The sequence below is a fragment of the Lepidochelys kempii genome, chromosome 7, assembly GCF_965140285.1.
Source record: "Lepidochelys kempii isolate rLepKem1 chromosome 7, rLepKem1.hap1, whole genome shotgun sequence".
NCBI lineage: Eukaryota > Metazoa > Chordata > Testudines > Cheloniidae > Lepidochelys > Lepidochelys kempii.
In genome coordinates this window covers 112,527,309-112,540,074 of record NC_136386.1, presented here as the reverse complement: position 1 = coordinate 112,540,074, position 12,766 = coordinate 112,527,309, and the positions used below count along the sequence as shown (strand labels likewise).

At 43.3% G+C, this 12,766-nt stretch overlaps 1 protein-coding gene across 8 annotated transcripts in view; it reads left to right on the top strand.

Annotated features, from left to right (window-relative positions):
- ATRNL1 (attractin like 1) overlaps window positions 1-12,766 on the top strand; it is a 1,086,620-nt gene that overhangs the window by 372,714 nt on the left and 701,140 nt on the right. For all 8 annotated transcript variants that reach the window (XM_073354269.2, XM_073354267.2, XM_073354264.2 and 5 more), the window contains one exon: window positions 2,380-2,517. In XM_073354269.2, the coding sequence (XP_073210370.2) occupies window positions 2,380-2,517 (138 nt within the window). The remainder of the gene's footprint in view (window positions 1-2,379; window positions 2,518-12,766) is intronic.

Genomic DNA, 12,766 nt, shown 5'->3' with positions numbered 1-12,766 from the left:
TTCCAGTTTTGAGGTGATGAATGTGTGGATCTCAGTTGACAAGCCCTCATTGGAAAGGAATGTAGGTCTACCAGTAATTCAGAGGTGGTGGAAGCATTTCTTGCACTGTTGATGCCATTTTATGAAGAAGAGAAGAGAAGATTCCAGTACACGCTGTCTCGACAGATGCTTTCTTGACAGGTTGCTGCGAGGGTCTTGGTAAGCTCCCTTACTCTTCATACCCGTACCACTTCCATCTTCCTGATTTGATAGTTGTTCTTTCAGAACCTTCTCCTAGAGCCACTGTGTCATCTGTGTGATGGCACTAGCCATATTAACTGAAGAGATGTATGATTAGGTGCTGTCAGAATGTTGGTGGCAGGGTAAGCCATGTAATCACACAGCTTCTTCCAGGGGTCTTATTTGTACTGAAAAGGAGGGAGAATAGGCTTTATCTTGTTGATAGTCCACACAGGAGGGCTCTGGTGAAAGAGGAACAATTTCCCATCAGCACTCTTTGGGATCTATATGAAATGAATTATCTTAATGTTTTTTTTTTTTTTTATAACTTCTACACTGCTGAGTCTTGTACACAGGTCAGCAAACTCAGGGATTGATTGTGCTGAAGATTGTAAACTGGCTGAGCAGTATGACCATTGAGGTTTCACTTCTGTCTTCAGCCATAAGGAGGTCCTCTTTCAGTTTTGCTAAAGGGCTCTCTTTCTCTGTGTGCTGAGCTCTGATTGTGAGGGATCAGATATGCTAATAGAGTGCATTAGATGCTTTTGTTGCATGGTCATAACCACTTTTTTATAAGTTTTCCTAAGAAAAGGGAGGTTAGAGATTGGGTGGTAGTTTGCAAGCTTGTTAGTGTCTAATGGTTTCTTAAGAATGCACTTTGGGGGTCAAAAGTTAATGATTTTGGTCATTGGTGCATTCAGTGCTTCTCATTTTCACCAGGCATGATGAACAGGGTTTGGAGTCACTTAAAGTGGTCCTGATGTATCTTAGAGCTTTCAGTGCCCCAGCTTCAATGATAGGGCCAAATCCTTTCAAGGAAACTAGGATGGCCCTGGACTTGTTTTTAAAATTTGTCCTTTCCCCCCTGTAGCAACCTGTATTCAGCTGTTCGTTTGTTGATTGTTTTTTCCCCCAACACACTAGTCCAAGAGCTCTTCACAATGGATAGTACTGGTGTCTGGGATTTAGTTAAATCTTGGTTAATCAACTGATTAGCGATATTGAAGTCTTCATGAGTGACTGGTAAAATTTATGGCAGAGGAGAAGGAAGCTTTTTTGAACTATGAATGAGGTCTGGATTCAGTCAGTGTCAGTGAGACAAAAGACTGTCCCTCAAGCCCTCAAGTCACTATTGTGATGGCTGCTCGAATACTGTGTCAGTTCTGGTGTCTCTAATTCAAGAAGAATGTTGGAAAAATTTGAGACTGTTCAGAGAAGAGCTGTGAGAATGATTGAAGGATCAGAAAACCTGCCATATAGTGATAAATTGAAGGAGGTGAATTTATTTAGCTTGTCAAAGAGAAGGTTAAGGCCTGACTTGATTATAGTATAAGTACCTACATGGGATATAAATATACAGTAATGGGCTCTTCAATCTAGCAGAGAATGCTATAACACGATCCAAGGGCTAGAAGTTGAAGCTAGATAAATTCAGACTGGAAACAAGGTGTAAATTTTTATCACTGAGGGTAGTTAAACATCGGAACAGTTACCAAGGGTTGTGGCCAAGTCTCCATCAGTGACCATTTTAAAATCAAGATTGGACATTTTGTAAAATATATGCTCGAGGAATTATTTTGGGGAAATTCTATAACTTGTTTTATACAGGAGGTCAGACTCAATGGTTAATTGCTAGACATTGGTGCCTTATGGCCTTGGAATCTATATATTTAACATTTCTGATCATTTGTGAATTTTTGTCACAATATTGTTTTAAATTGGTTTTGTGTTAATTTATCTTAATAAAGGGGTTTTCAAACTTCATTGCACTGCGACCCCCTTCTAACAACAAAAATTACTACACGACCCCAGGAGGGGGGACTGAAGCCTGAGACCAAAGTCTTCAGCCCCAGGCAGTGGGCTGGGGCTTGGGCTTAAGCATGGCACTAAGCTTTGGCTTCAGCCCTGGCCCCAGAAAGTCTAAGCCAGCCCCAGCGACCCCATTAAAATGGGGTTGCAACCCACTTTGGGGTCCCAACAACCACTGTCTTAATATATATCCTAGTCAGCAATTAACATTAAAATATTCAGAACTGCAATCTTCTGTATTTTTTGTAGTTTGAACTTTGTTTTCATTTTTTTCTCTTAATTATTTGTACTCACAATAATTTTGTTCTCAGAAGCAAATTAGGTAATGCCTTTTTCTATTTTGTATTCCAGCTTGCCAGTGTAATGGGCACAGCACCTGCATCAGTGGCAATATTTGTGACCAGTGTAAAAACCTAACTGCAGGAAAACAGTGTGAAACATGCATGCCAGGTTACTACGGGGATCCAACAAATGGAGGCCAATGTACAGGTAAGTATCCTACCAGAATCAAAAGACACCTTCAGCGTTATGAAAGTATCAAAGACTAAAATATTGATATAGTATTATAGATGTGCTGGACAGCTAACATTGTGATTCAAAGTCTAGATTTTGCTTTCTCGGAGAATCTTCACATTAAAAACATTGTGTAACAATTGTGATTTTATATATAAACACAAAGAGTAAGACTGTGGTTTTAATACACAGCTTTTATTGGACAGGGGAGAAGAGCTATGCACTGGTAGCAATACCTAAAAGTATTGTGCTTGAGAATGGTAATATACCTTTGGGCGATGTGAGACAGTGTAACCATCTCTGGCTTTTCAGGGATTCTGCTGCCATTGTCATGCAGGACTCTTGCTGTCCCTATGTTCCTTGGGTTCAATAACCAGAATGCTTCTGGGTACCTACAGAGAGCTACAGCAGGGAGCTTGAGAGGTGCTCTCCTCCTTTGCTTCTGCGCTTGTACAGGGCTAGGTATAGTCTAACTCCGATCATTTTCTTTTTACTCAAAAGAGGTTTTGTGTATTTGAAAGATATTTATCATACACGATGTTCATTCTAATGAATAAAACAAATAGGTGTTACTTTTATAAAGGCAAGATTTTCTCTGAAAAGTAACTGTAAAATGGCAACTGCTTACTCAACAGATCTGCCCCCTGTTTGTGTTCTGTGATAAAGTCAGACTAGATAGCTACCAGGGTGTGGTGGATGGCAGATATATCATGGTAATGGTATAGAATGGTAAAGGCTCTTTCTTCTTTAAGTGATTGCACATATGCATTCCACTCTAGGTGTGTGTGCACCCCTAGCACAGTCATTTCTACTCTTCCATCGACCTGGGCACAGGAGTACCATCGAATGCATAGCTAGGAGGTCACTGGTGACCTATGCTGGTCCAGTGTCTCTTTTGGAACCCGTGGTTCTCCTCTTCCCCCCCCCCACTTCTCCACCCCAGTTTCCAGGGCTTATTCCAGGCCATCTTATTTGGTGGCCTCTGAAAGAAGAGTAGCATTGTCCCATCAAGCCTGGTACCGAACTGCAAGAGCTGCTCAATGGGATCCTGCTGAGGCAGAAAGAAGCTCTTCCTTCTACAGTTGGTGCTGGTCTCCTCCCCAAATGAGGCAGTCTCTGAAAAGTGCGGGTTGCCTCCCCTGGATGACTATAAGGCTCACCAAGAATTGTTGAAGAGGGTGGCCTTAAACCTGGGCATATAGGTGGAGTCGTAGTGAAAGAATCCTTCCACATTTTAGCCACTGCAGACCCATCAAAAGTAGCCCTGCCTCTCAATGAGGCCATTATGGACCCTGTTAAGATCCTTGTGGCAGACCCCTCCCCATATCTCTTCCCCCTCCCCATGTCAGAAAGGGCAGAACAAAAATACTTTGTTCCTGCCCAGGGTGTTACTGTTCACCCATTTCCTATACCCCCTCCCAGGGTCCCTGGTAGTATTTGTTGCCAATGAGAGAGAAAGGCAGGGTCATCAGGCTGCAAGCCCAAAATCAAGACTCAAAGAGATTAGACTTGTTTGAGAGGAAAGTTTATTTTACTGGGGTGTTACAACTCAGAATTGCAAACCAGTACTCTCTGCTTGGCAGATATGATTTTAACATATGGGACTCCATGCAGAACTTCAAGGACTTGCTCCCACAAGAGGCTAAGCAAGTGTCCTCCTCACCGGTGGATGAGGGAAAAATCAGTGGTGATGCCTCATTACAAGCTGGTTTGGATGCAGCTGACTCGACAGCCAGGTCCACTGCTTCAGCAGTGGCCAGGCATAGAAGTTCATGGCTACTATCCTCGGGACTCCTGCAGGAGGTCCAGTAAACCCTCCAGTAAACCCTAATTTTCAAAGGAGCTTCGCTCTTTTCGGAACAGACTGATGCATGGGTTAAAAAACTTCAGAATGACCCTTAAGTCTCTTGCATTGTACACACCAGCTCCTTCAAGGAAGCATTACAAGCCTCAGCAGCCCATCTGGTACTCTGTTCTGGCTGCCTGTCAGGATCCGCAGGGAAAGAGAAGCACGGGTTTTAGGTATAGGCAACCACCCATTTCTACTTCAAAGTCAATACCTGCCCCCACCCAGATATCCAGCGGGTTCTAAGCAGGTGTTTTGATGGGACACTCAAGGATGCTGTACCAGTTCCCATGATGCCAGACCCTGTTTCTTCTTTATTTCCAAACCACTTTTCACACTTCCTCAATGCATGGTCCAGTATTACCACAGGTGGTTGGGTGTGGAGTACCATGGAAGTGGGATACATCCTTCAGTTTATTTCTCCTTCCCCCCTCCCTCACTATCCCTCTTCAGGGACCACTGTCATGAAGAACTTCTGGGCCAGGAGGGAGGTTCAATCTCTTCTTTGCACGGGAGTGATGGAACAGGTCCTTAAAATTTAAGAGGGAAGGAGTTCTATTCCCATTATTTCTTAATCCCAAAAGACAAGATGTCTCAGAGTGATTTTAGAGGTTTGTGTCAGCTCAATAACTATCTCAAGAAAATAAAGTTCTTCATGGTCACACTGGCATCCATTATCCCCTCCCTGGATTCCAGGTATTGGTATGCCACCCTTGATTTAAGAGACTCCTATTTTCATATATAGATATACCAAGGACACAAGATTCCTCAGATTTGTAGTGAATCACTCACAGTACCAATTCATGGTCCTCCCATTTGGCCTGTCTGTAGCTCTGCGAGTGTTCACAAAATGTATGGCAGTAGTGGCAGCTTTTCTGAGGAGATATGGGATGCAGGTCTACTATTATCAGACAACTGGCTCATCAAGAGACAGTCCAGGGATCAGGTAGTGTCCAATGTTTGACTCATCCAGTCAAATTCAAGGCCTTAGGCCTTCTGATAAATGCAGAAAAGTTTACCCTTGGTCTGGTACAGAGTATAGAGTTCATTGGAGTGGTGTTCGACTCTACTCAGGCCAGGGCCTCCCAGAGTCACCACCTCCCAGTGACATTGCCAATCAATCAGATCCCTGATAACACACCTCTAAGGTCATCCAGTCACACCAGCCCAAAATTGTATGAGGCTTTTAGGTCACATGGCCTTGTGCATGTACATGGTACAACACAGGAGGCTGCACCTCAGACCCCTCCAGACGTGGCTGGCCTCAGTGTACTCTCCAGACTGCTACCATGTGGAGACTGTACTCATGGTACCTCCACAGGTTCTTATCTCCCTCTATTGATAGTTGGATCCACTCAATTTGTGCTGGCATTCCCTTTATATGCCCTCAACTGTTAATGACCCTGGTCTCAGAAGCGTCAGCACTAGGGTGGGGAGCTCACCTGTGGCTCCTCAGAACTCGGGGCCTTTGGTCTCTGGCAGAACTTTCATTCCACAGCAACATCAGGGAACTCAGAGCTGTTCACCTGGCCTGTGAGGCCACCTTGCCCCACATTATGAGCAGAAACTTGTTTGTTCTCATGGACAACACTTCAGTGATGTTTAATGTCAACAGGCAAGGAGGAGCTTGCTCTTTCCTTTGTCAAGAGGCAGCGCAGCTGTGGGAGTTTTGCATAGCTCACTCAGTCAACCTCAAGGCCTCTTACCTTTTGGGAATGCAAAATGAGCTGGCAGATCACCTCAGTAGGTCTTTCTCTATTCACCACGAATGGTCCCTTCACCCGGATGTGGCAAGAGACATTTTCCAGCAGTAGGGGTGAGGGAACTCCCCGAATAGATCTATTTGCAAACAGGTACGACAGAAAGTGTCACTAATTCTGCTCTCTTTGAGGCCACAATCCGTGTTCTGTTATGGACACCTTTCTGCTACCTTGGACGAGACCTCTTTACTGTGCTTTTCCCCCCTTCCCACTCGTGCACAGAGAGTTGCTAAATATCAAGCAGGACTAGGATTGGGTTATTCTTCTAGCCCCACCGTGGGCCCTCCAACATTGGTTCTCCACCCTAGTAGAGCTCTCTGTGGCAACTCCAATCCTGCTTCCATTGCACCCAGACCTGATTTTCCCAGGAACATTGTCGGCTGCTTCACCCAAACCTGAGCTCCCTTCATCTAACGGCCTGGAAGCTCCATGGTTAAATCCTATAGAGTAGGCTTACTCAGACCAAGTTAGTCAGGTTCTACTAGATAGTAGAAAGCCCTCCACCAGGGCTACTTATCTCTCGAAGTTAAAGCAGTTCTCTGTTTGGGCATCCCAATACAGAGTCTTGCCCACGCATTCACCAATACAAGACAGATCTGAATATCTGTTGCACCTGAAACAACAAGGCTTAGCAATCTCTTCTGTCAATGTTCACCTTGCAGCAATATCAGCTTTGCACCATCAGGTGCATAACCAGTCCGTTTTTTCAAATGACATGTCTGTCCGATTCCCCAAAAGCCTAGAATGGTTATACCCTCAAGTAAGAGAGCCGTTTCCCCCTGGAGCCTAAACCTAGTCTTATCAAAGCTTATGGGACCACTGTTTGAGCCTTTGGCAACTTGCTCCTTATTATGCCTCTCCTGGAAAGTGGTATTCTTAGTGGCCATTGCTTTGTCCAGAGGGGTCACGAAATTCCATGCCCCTTACATAAGAGCGTCCTTACACAGTCTTCTTTAAAGATAAGGTGTATGTATGCCCTCATCCCAGTTTCCTCCTGAAAGTGATTTTGCAGTTTCACAGCAATCAGGCAATCTATCTACCAGTATTTTACCTGAAGCTGCATGCAAATAGGAATGAACAATGTCTTCACTGATTGGATGTTAGATGAGCCCTAGCTTTCCACATAGAAAGAACTAAACCATTCCGTAGGTCCACCCAACTGTTCGTAGCTGTAGCTGACATGATGAAGGGTCTCCCAATCTCTTCACAGACAGTTTTTGTCTTGGATTATTTCATGTGTTTGCACTTGTTATGATCAGGCAGGTATTTTACCCCCAGCTTACCTGACTGCTCATTCCACAAGGTCGCAAACATCCTCAGCAGCATTCCTAGCACAAATCCCTGTTCAGGACATTTGTAAAGCAGCGACCTGGTCATCGGTGCACACGTTCTTGTCCCATTATGCCATCACTCAGCGTTCCAGAGATTATGCCAAATTTGGATCAGCTGTTCTGCAGTGCATGTGTCCATGAACTCTGATTCCTCCACCTATTCAACTGCTTAGGAGTCACCTAGGGTGAAATGCACATGTGGAATCACTCAAAGAAGAAAAAATGGTTACTAACCTTCTGTATCTGTTGTTCTTCAAGACGTGTTGCACATACCCATTCTATGACCTGCCCTCCTGTCTCTCTACATGGGAGTTTTCCAGAAAGAAGGAACTGATGGGGCACGGGGTCGGCTGGGTTGTTTATACCGGCACTAATGGTGCATTGCAGCAGAAGGCACTTGAGCTGCTCCGGTGGTTACCACTGAGCAAAAAATTTCCAATGATTGTTCTCAGGGCATGTTCACATTTAGAGTGGAATGAATATGTGTAACACATCTCAAAGAACAACAGTTACGGAAGCTAAGTAACCATTTTTCCCCTGTAAACTGAAAAGAGGTTATCTCAGGTCATCTAGAGACATATATGAGTCCAATTAAGGGCTGTCGGTGACCTTTTAAAAAACCCTCTTCTGGTTAGAGAAAAGGAAGAGAGTTGAGAGACCAGCTGCAGCAGGGCTAGTGGCAGCACAGAGAAAAGGCTTTTCTTGGGTGAAAGGCTGTTGTCCTCCCTAAAGGGGAAACAACTTAACTAAAGGACTGATTGAGGGATGACTGGTACCCAGAGACTAGTGTAACAAAGCAACAACACAGAGATGGGGCAGGGAGAGGTATTCCCTTTTGGTGTTATGAACTTTTCTTTTTGTTTGGCTGAAGACTCTTTTGGGCCACCTTGTAATGCCTTGAAAACTCTCTGGAGTGGGACTACTTTACTCCAGGCCTCCACCACCAGAGGAGGAAATGCTGAGCTCTGCGAGGAGTAGGTGGTGCCTTTCCACAGTTCATAGTCATATTTACTGACTTTAGTGCTTTCTACTCTTTTTGCCACTCAGAAATCAGCACAGTTAAGAGGGATGGGGGCTATCTTCTATTTCTTCCAGTGCATTAGCAACAACTATGTTCCCATCAGTTATATCTCTGCAATCCTATTGAAAGTAGTTGAGCTACAGAGGTTCAATGAGATCATAATTTGAAGACAATGGCAGTGGCACAGAAGTCACAAAGGACTTTACTGCAAAACCTTTAATATCTGTGATGATCCACAAGAATGAAAGAATCTAATTTGTTTTTCAAAGGTTCATTTGTAGGCCTTTCAGCCAGGGGAAATAAATTAATGTGTGAACTGAGCACATTTGACATAAGCATATGTAAAGGGGGTTACATATGCGGTTTTAAAATCAGTGTGTTTAAAAATAGAGCTGCATTTCCAGGCAGAGGGAAACTGATCCTTATGCCATTATCTAACATAATCTAAACCTGCTATCAAGATTATAAACTCCTTGGGGCAGGGGCTATATCCTCTTGTGTCTTGTACAGTGCCAAGACTATTGTTGGCATGTTGTCATGTAACTTTATTATCTCAAAAAAAAAAAAAGAAAAGAAAAGGAGTACTTGTGGCACCTTAGAGACTAACAAATTTATTTGAGCATAACCTTCTTGAGCTAAAGCTCACTTCGTCGGATGCATTCAGTGGAAATCCACTGAATGCATCTGATGAAGTGAGCTGTAGCCCACGAGAGCTTATGGTCAAATAAATTTGTTAGTCTCTAAGGTGCCACAAGTACTCCTTTTCTTTTTGCGGTACAGACTAACACGGCTGCTACTCTGAAACCTTTTATTATCTCAGTGTCTATTCTCAGTGAATAAAGGTTGGTAAAAGTAGCTGCACAAGCCCTCCTTCCCCTATCCAAGGACTATGTGATTTGATCTTGGCCTGCATAATGTTGTGGTATAAGGATGGTGTTATCACTTGTTTGGTGTGTCCCACATGACTTATATGTAGCTTCCCCACACGTAAATAATGCAAATGTCCAATGATTTTGTTTTCAGATTTTAGATGTAATATATACCATAAGTGGCAAGCTGGTTTTATAACAACCAGATTGAAAGTATTCAGTCGTGGAAAAAATACCCATTAAAATCCAGCAACAAGCTCCTATTGTTTTATTCATGCTTGGTTTGATCAAAAGAGCCTAGTTTGCTAAATGTTACAAGTCACCCTATTTTACTGAGTCTGTTCAGTTCTGTAATTGCTGCACTGGAGGATTCCCACTGGAGTGAAAAAAAGAGATCTTTTATTCCAGATGGTATTTGTATATTGCCTCTGGGTTGTTTTCTCCCTTGCACTAGTGATTTTAAAGCTTATAATAGCTCCTCCCCTATATCTGAACTAAGAGGATATTTTTAACCTCAGCAGTCTTTGTGGTAGTGGAAGGAGGATCAGGTTGGCAGCTGCAAAATGAATAGAAAAGTGCAGGTGACATTTTTTTTCCCTGTAGCATTGATGATTCTTTTAGTGGATCCTTACCCCTCAAGGGATGTTAGTTCTCTAAAGCTCTCACCTCTACCTCAGCAATTTAACATGCAGTCCCAGTTACATGAAACTGCACATCTGGTAAGCCGAAGCACAATACAGTGAAAATGTGTTCAAGGGAATGGAAAGATTAATGTCTTCCCTTATTGACAGTTGCACATTTTTGTGGTGCTTTATGAAGCTTTAAATAATTCTTAATAGTTCTCTTATTTCCTGAAGTTGACAAAATGTTCTTTTGCTGTATATAGCACCTTTATGGCAAAGTGATGTATTAAAGTAGCTTTTATTCTTCAGGGATACATTAGCTATCCAACCAAATAAGCATTCCGTCACCTTCAGTGAATTATGTGTAATGTAATAATGGCTAAAATCAATTTATAAGACCTGTAAAATGATAAATTTTACCACTTCTTTCTTCAGTCCTAGTTACATATTACTGTTAGTCCTTTTTTTTTTTTTAACTGTAGACATGATTTTAAAGGGTTATTTAGGCTCAGAATGCTTTAAAATTAAGATGATTGTTACTGAGAAACTTTATGCATGTTTTAGGGTTAGATATTATGTTATTGATGATTCTATCCATTGATGTATTTTTAGATTTCCCTCAATATTTTGAGAGGTTTGCCTTTTAGCCTTACTAGAGTGGCTTCCAAACTTTCTAGTGGTGTTCAGCAGAGCACTTACTGATGATCACAGAAAGCTGTTGCATTACTTCTTATTATTATTTACTATTTTTTGTATCTTGGTTTATGTACAACTCACCATTGGCTGTCATCACACCCTTCTGTATAACAATATCCATCCTGCCTGTCTTCCCCGCACTGCTCTATTTCCACATCCTTTTTACCATTCGCCCCTACAGTTCCCATAAGCTCTCCCTACTTTTCTTTCCTTTTCCCTCCCTGTCTTCCCCCCTCCTTCCACCAGCACAAATCCAGATTCCACATCCACACCCTCCTTTGCTTCTACATCACCTCTGGTGACATTTGCTTCAACCCTCACCTGTCCTTCCACCCTTCTTCTGTCTCCGCTGCATCTCCCTCTCCAGTCCCCACCACCACTACTATCCCTCTTTTGCCACCATTTCTAACTTCACATCCACCCCCTCCTTCCCTCCTCCTTTCTCTCGCTGTGTCAGGAATGCTTACTCCATCTCTGAAAATATCTGTCATCCATGACCTCTTCATATCTCAAACCCTCCGTCTCTTGACTGGCACAGAGATCTGGATTGCTTAGCCTGACACGCTGCAGCTGCCTTCTCTTTCAGATGTGTCTGCTTCTCACTCTCCCTGTCCTGGATCAGATTATGGTGTGGTATTGGGCTTCTCCTCTCCTATTTCTGCTGCTTCCAACTTCTCCCTCCTCCCACTCCCACTCTTTCTCCTCTTTTGAAAATCTGTGCCTTTGACTCTTTTCTCCCCTTCCCTGTCATTGTAATCTATCATCCATCCAACTCCTTATCACCAGCCTTCCTCTCTGATTTCAACTCTTGGATCTCTCTCTCTCTCATAATCTCCTACACTCATCCTCGGGGACTTCAGTTTCCATATTAATGACCCATCCCACAGCTAAGCTAAATATCTCCCCATTCTTTGACTCCTTTGCCCTTCTCTTCCATCACAAAATCTGCCCTGACTTACACTTAGCATGCACTTTCTATGCTCCTGTTCTTGTACTGCAGCTTGTCTCTGGCTGAAATCCCATGACCACTACCAATTCATTCTCTCCTCTTGCAGTTCCTAGCAAAAAACCCTCTACTTCTCCAGCGTTATTGAATCCCACACCCACGATCCCAGACTCCTTTTTCCCAACTTTTGACCCACTCCTCAAACCCTCCCTTCCTCCTGCCTCTTTCTCTGCACAGCATCTTGCCAATTTCTTCCCAGAGAAAATTGACAAAACACTACCTTTGTCCTGATCTCTGGCTCGGGCTCCTAGGCACTCCAGTAATTCGATTAACAAAAATACTAATAATATTTATGGTGTGATAGTGCCTAGGATGAGACTGTAAAACCATTGTGCTTGCACCATACAAACATAGAATAAGAGACGACCTTTGTCCCAAAGAGCTGGCAATCTAAATAGACAAAGTGAAAAAAGGGCAAAAAGATGAACAATGTGGTGGTTCGCAAATGTCATGATTGAAATATGATTTTTTGTCGTGATTTTTTTTGTGATGAAATATAAATTTTTTGGCTCTTTTTATTTTAATGTCTGGTTTTATTGGGAGGCAGTTAGCTGAAAAGAGAGGCAAGGGCCGTAGTGAGATCATTAAAATGAGGGGTTACGGAAAAAGAGGAAGTGCGTGTTTTGTGAGGGGGTGGGGAAGGGAGCATGGAAGGCAGGTGGAGTGAGACTGAAGTAAAGAGACTGAGAGAGGGAGTGGGATTAAACAGCCAATCATCAGAGAGGAAAGAAAGTCTGTAGCAGAAACGGTAAAAACCAGTGGGAGGTGGCTGACATCATCACAGGCTGCAGATCCATGCTTTAGATGCTTTTCTTTACTGCTGTCAGCTGCAGTTCTGGCTGGCTGCTCCCAGCAGTTTTTTGTCCTTGGGCCCTCCTGGCTGGATTGAAGTGTAGGGATCCTTAGGCAGATGGTACAGTTTCTTCAAGCTGTTTTTTTGGGCATCCAGACTCTCCTTCTAAGAAGGGACAAAACACTTACCTAACTACTTGCTGTAATCTCCACATGGATGTGGGAAATTGTGAATGTGAGAAGAGGTTGCGCTGGGTGATCACCAATGGGTGGGTGGGAGT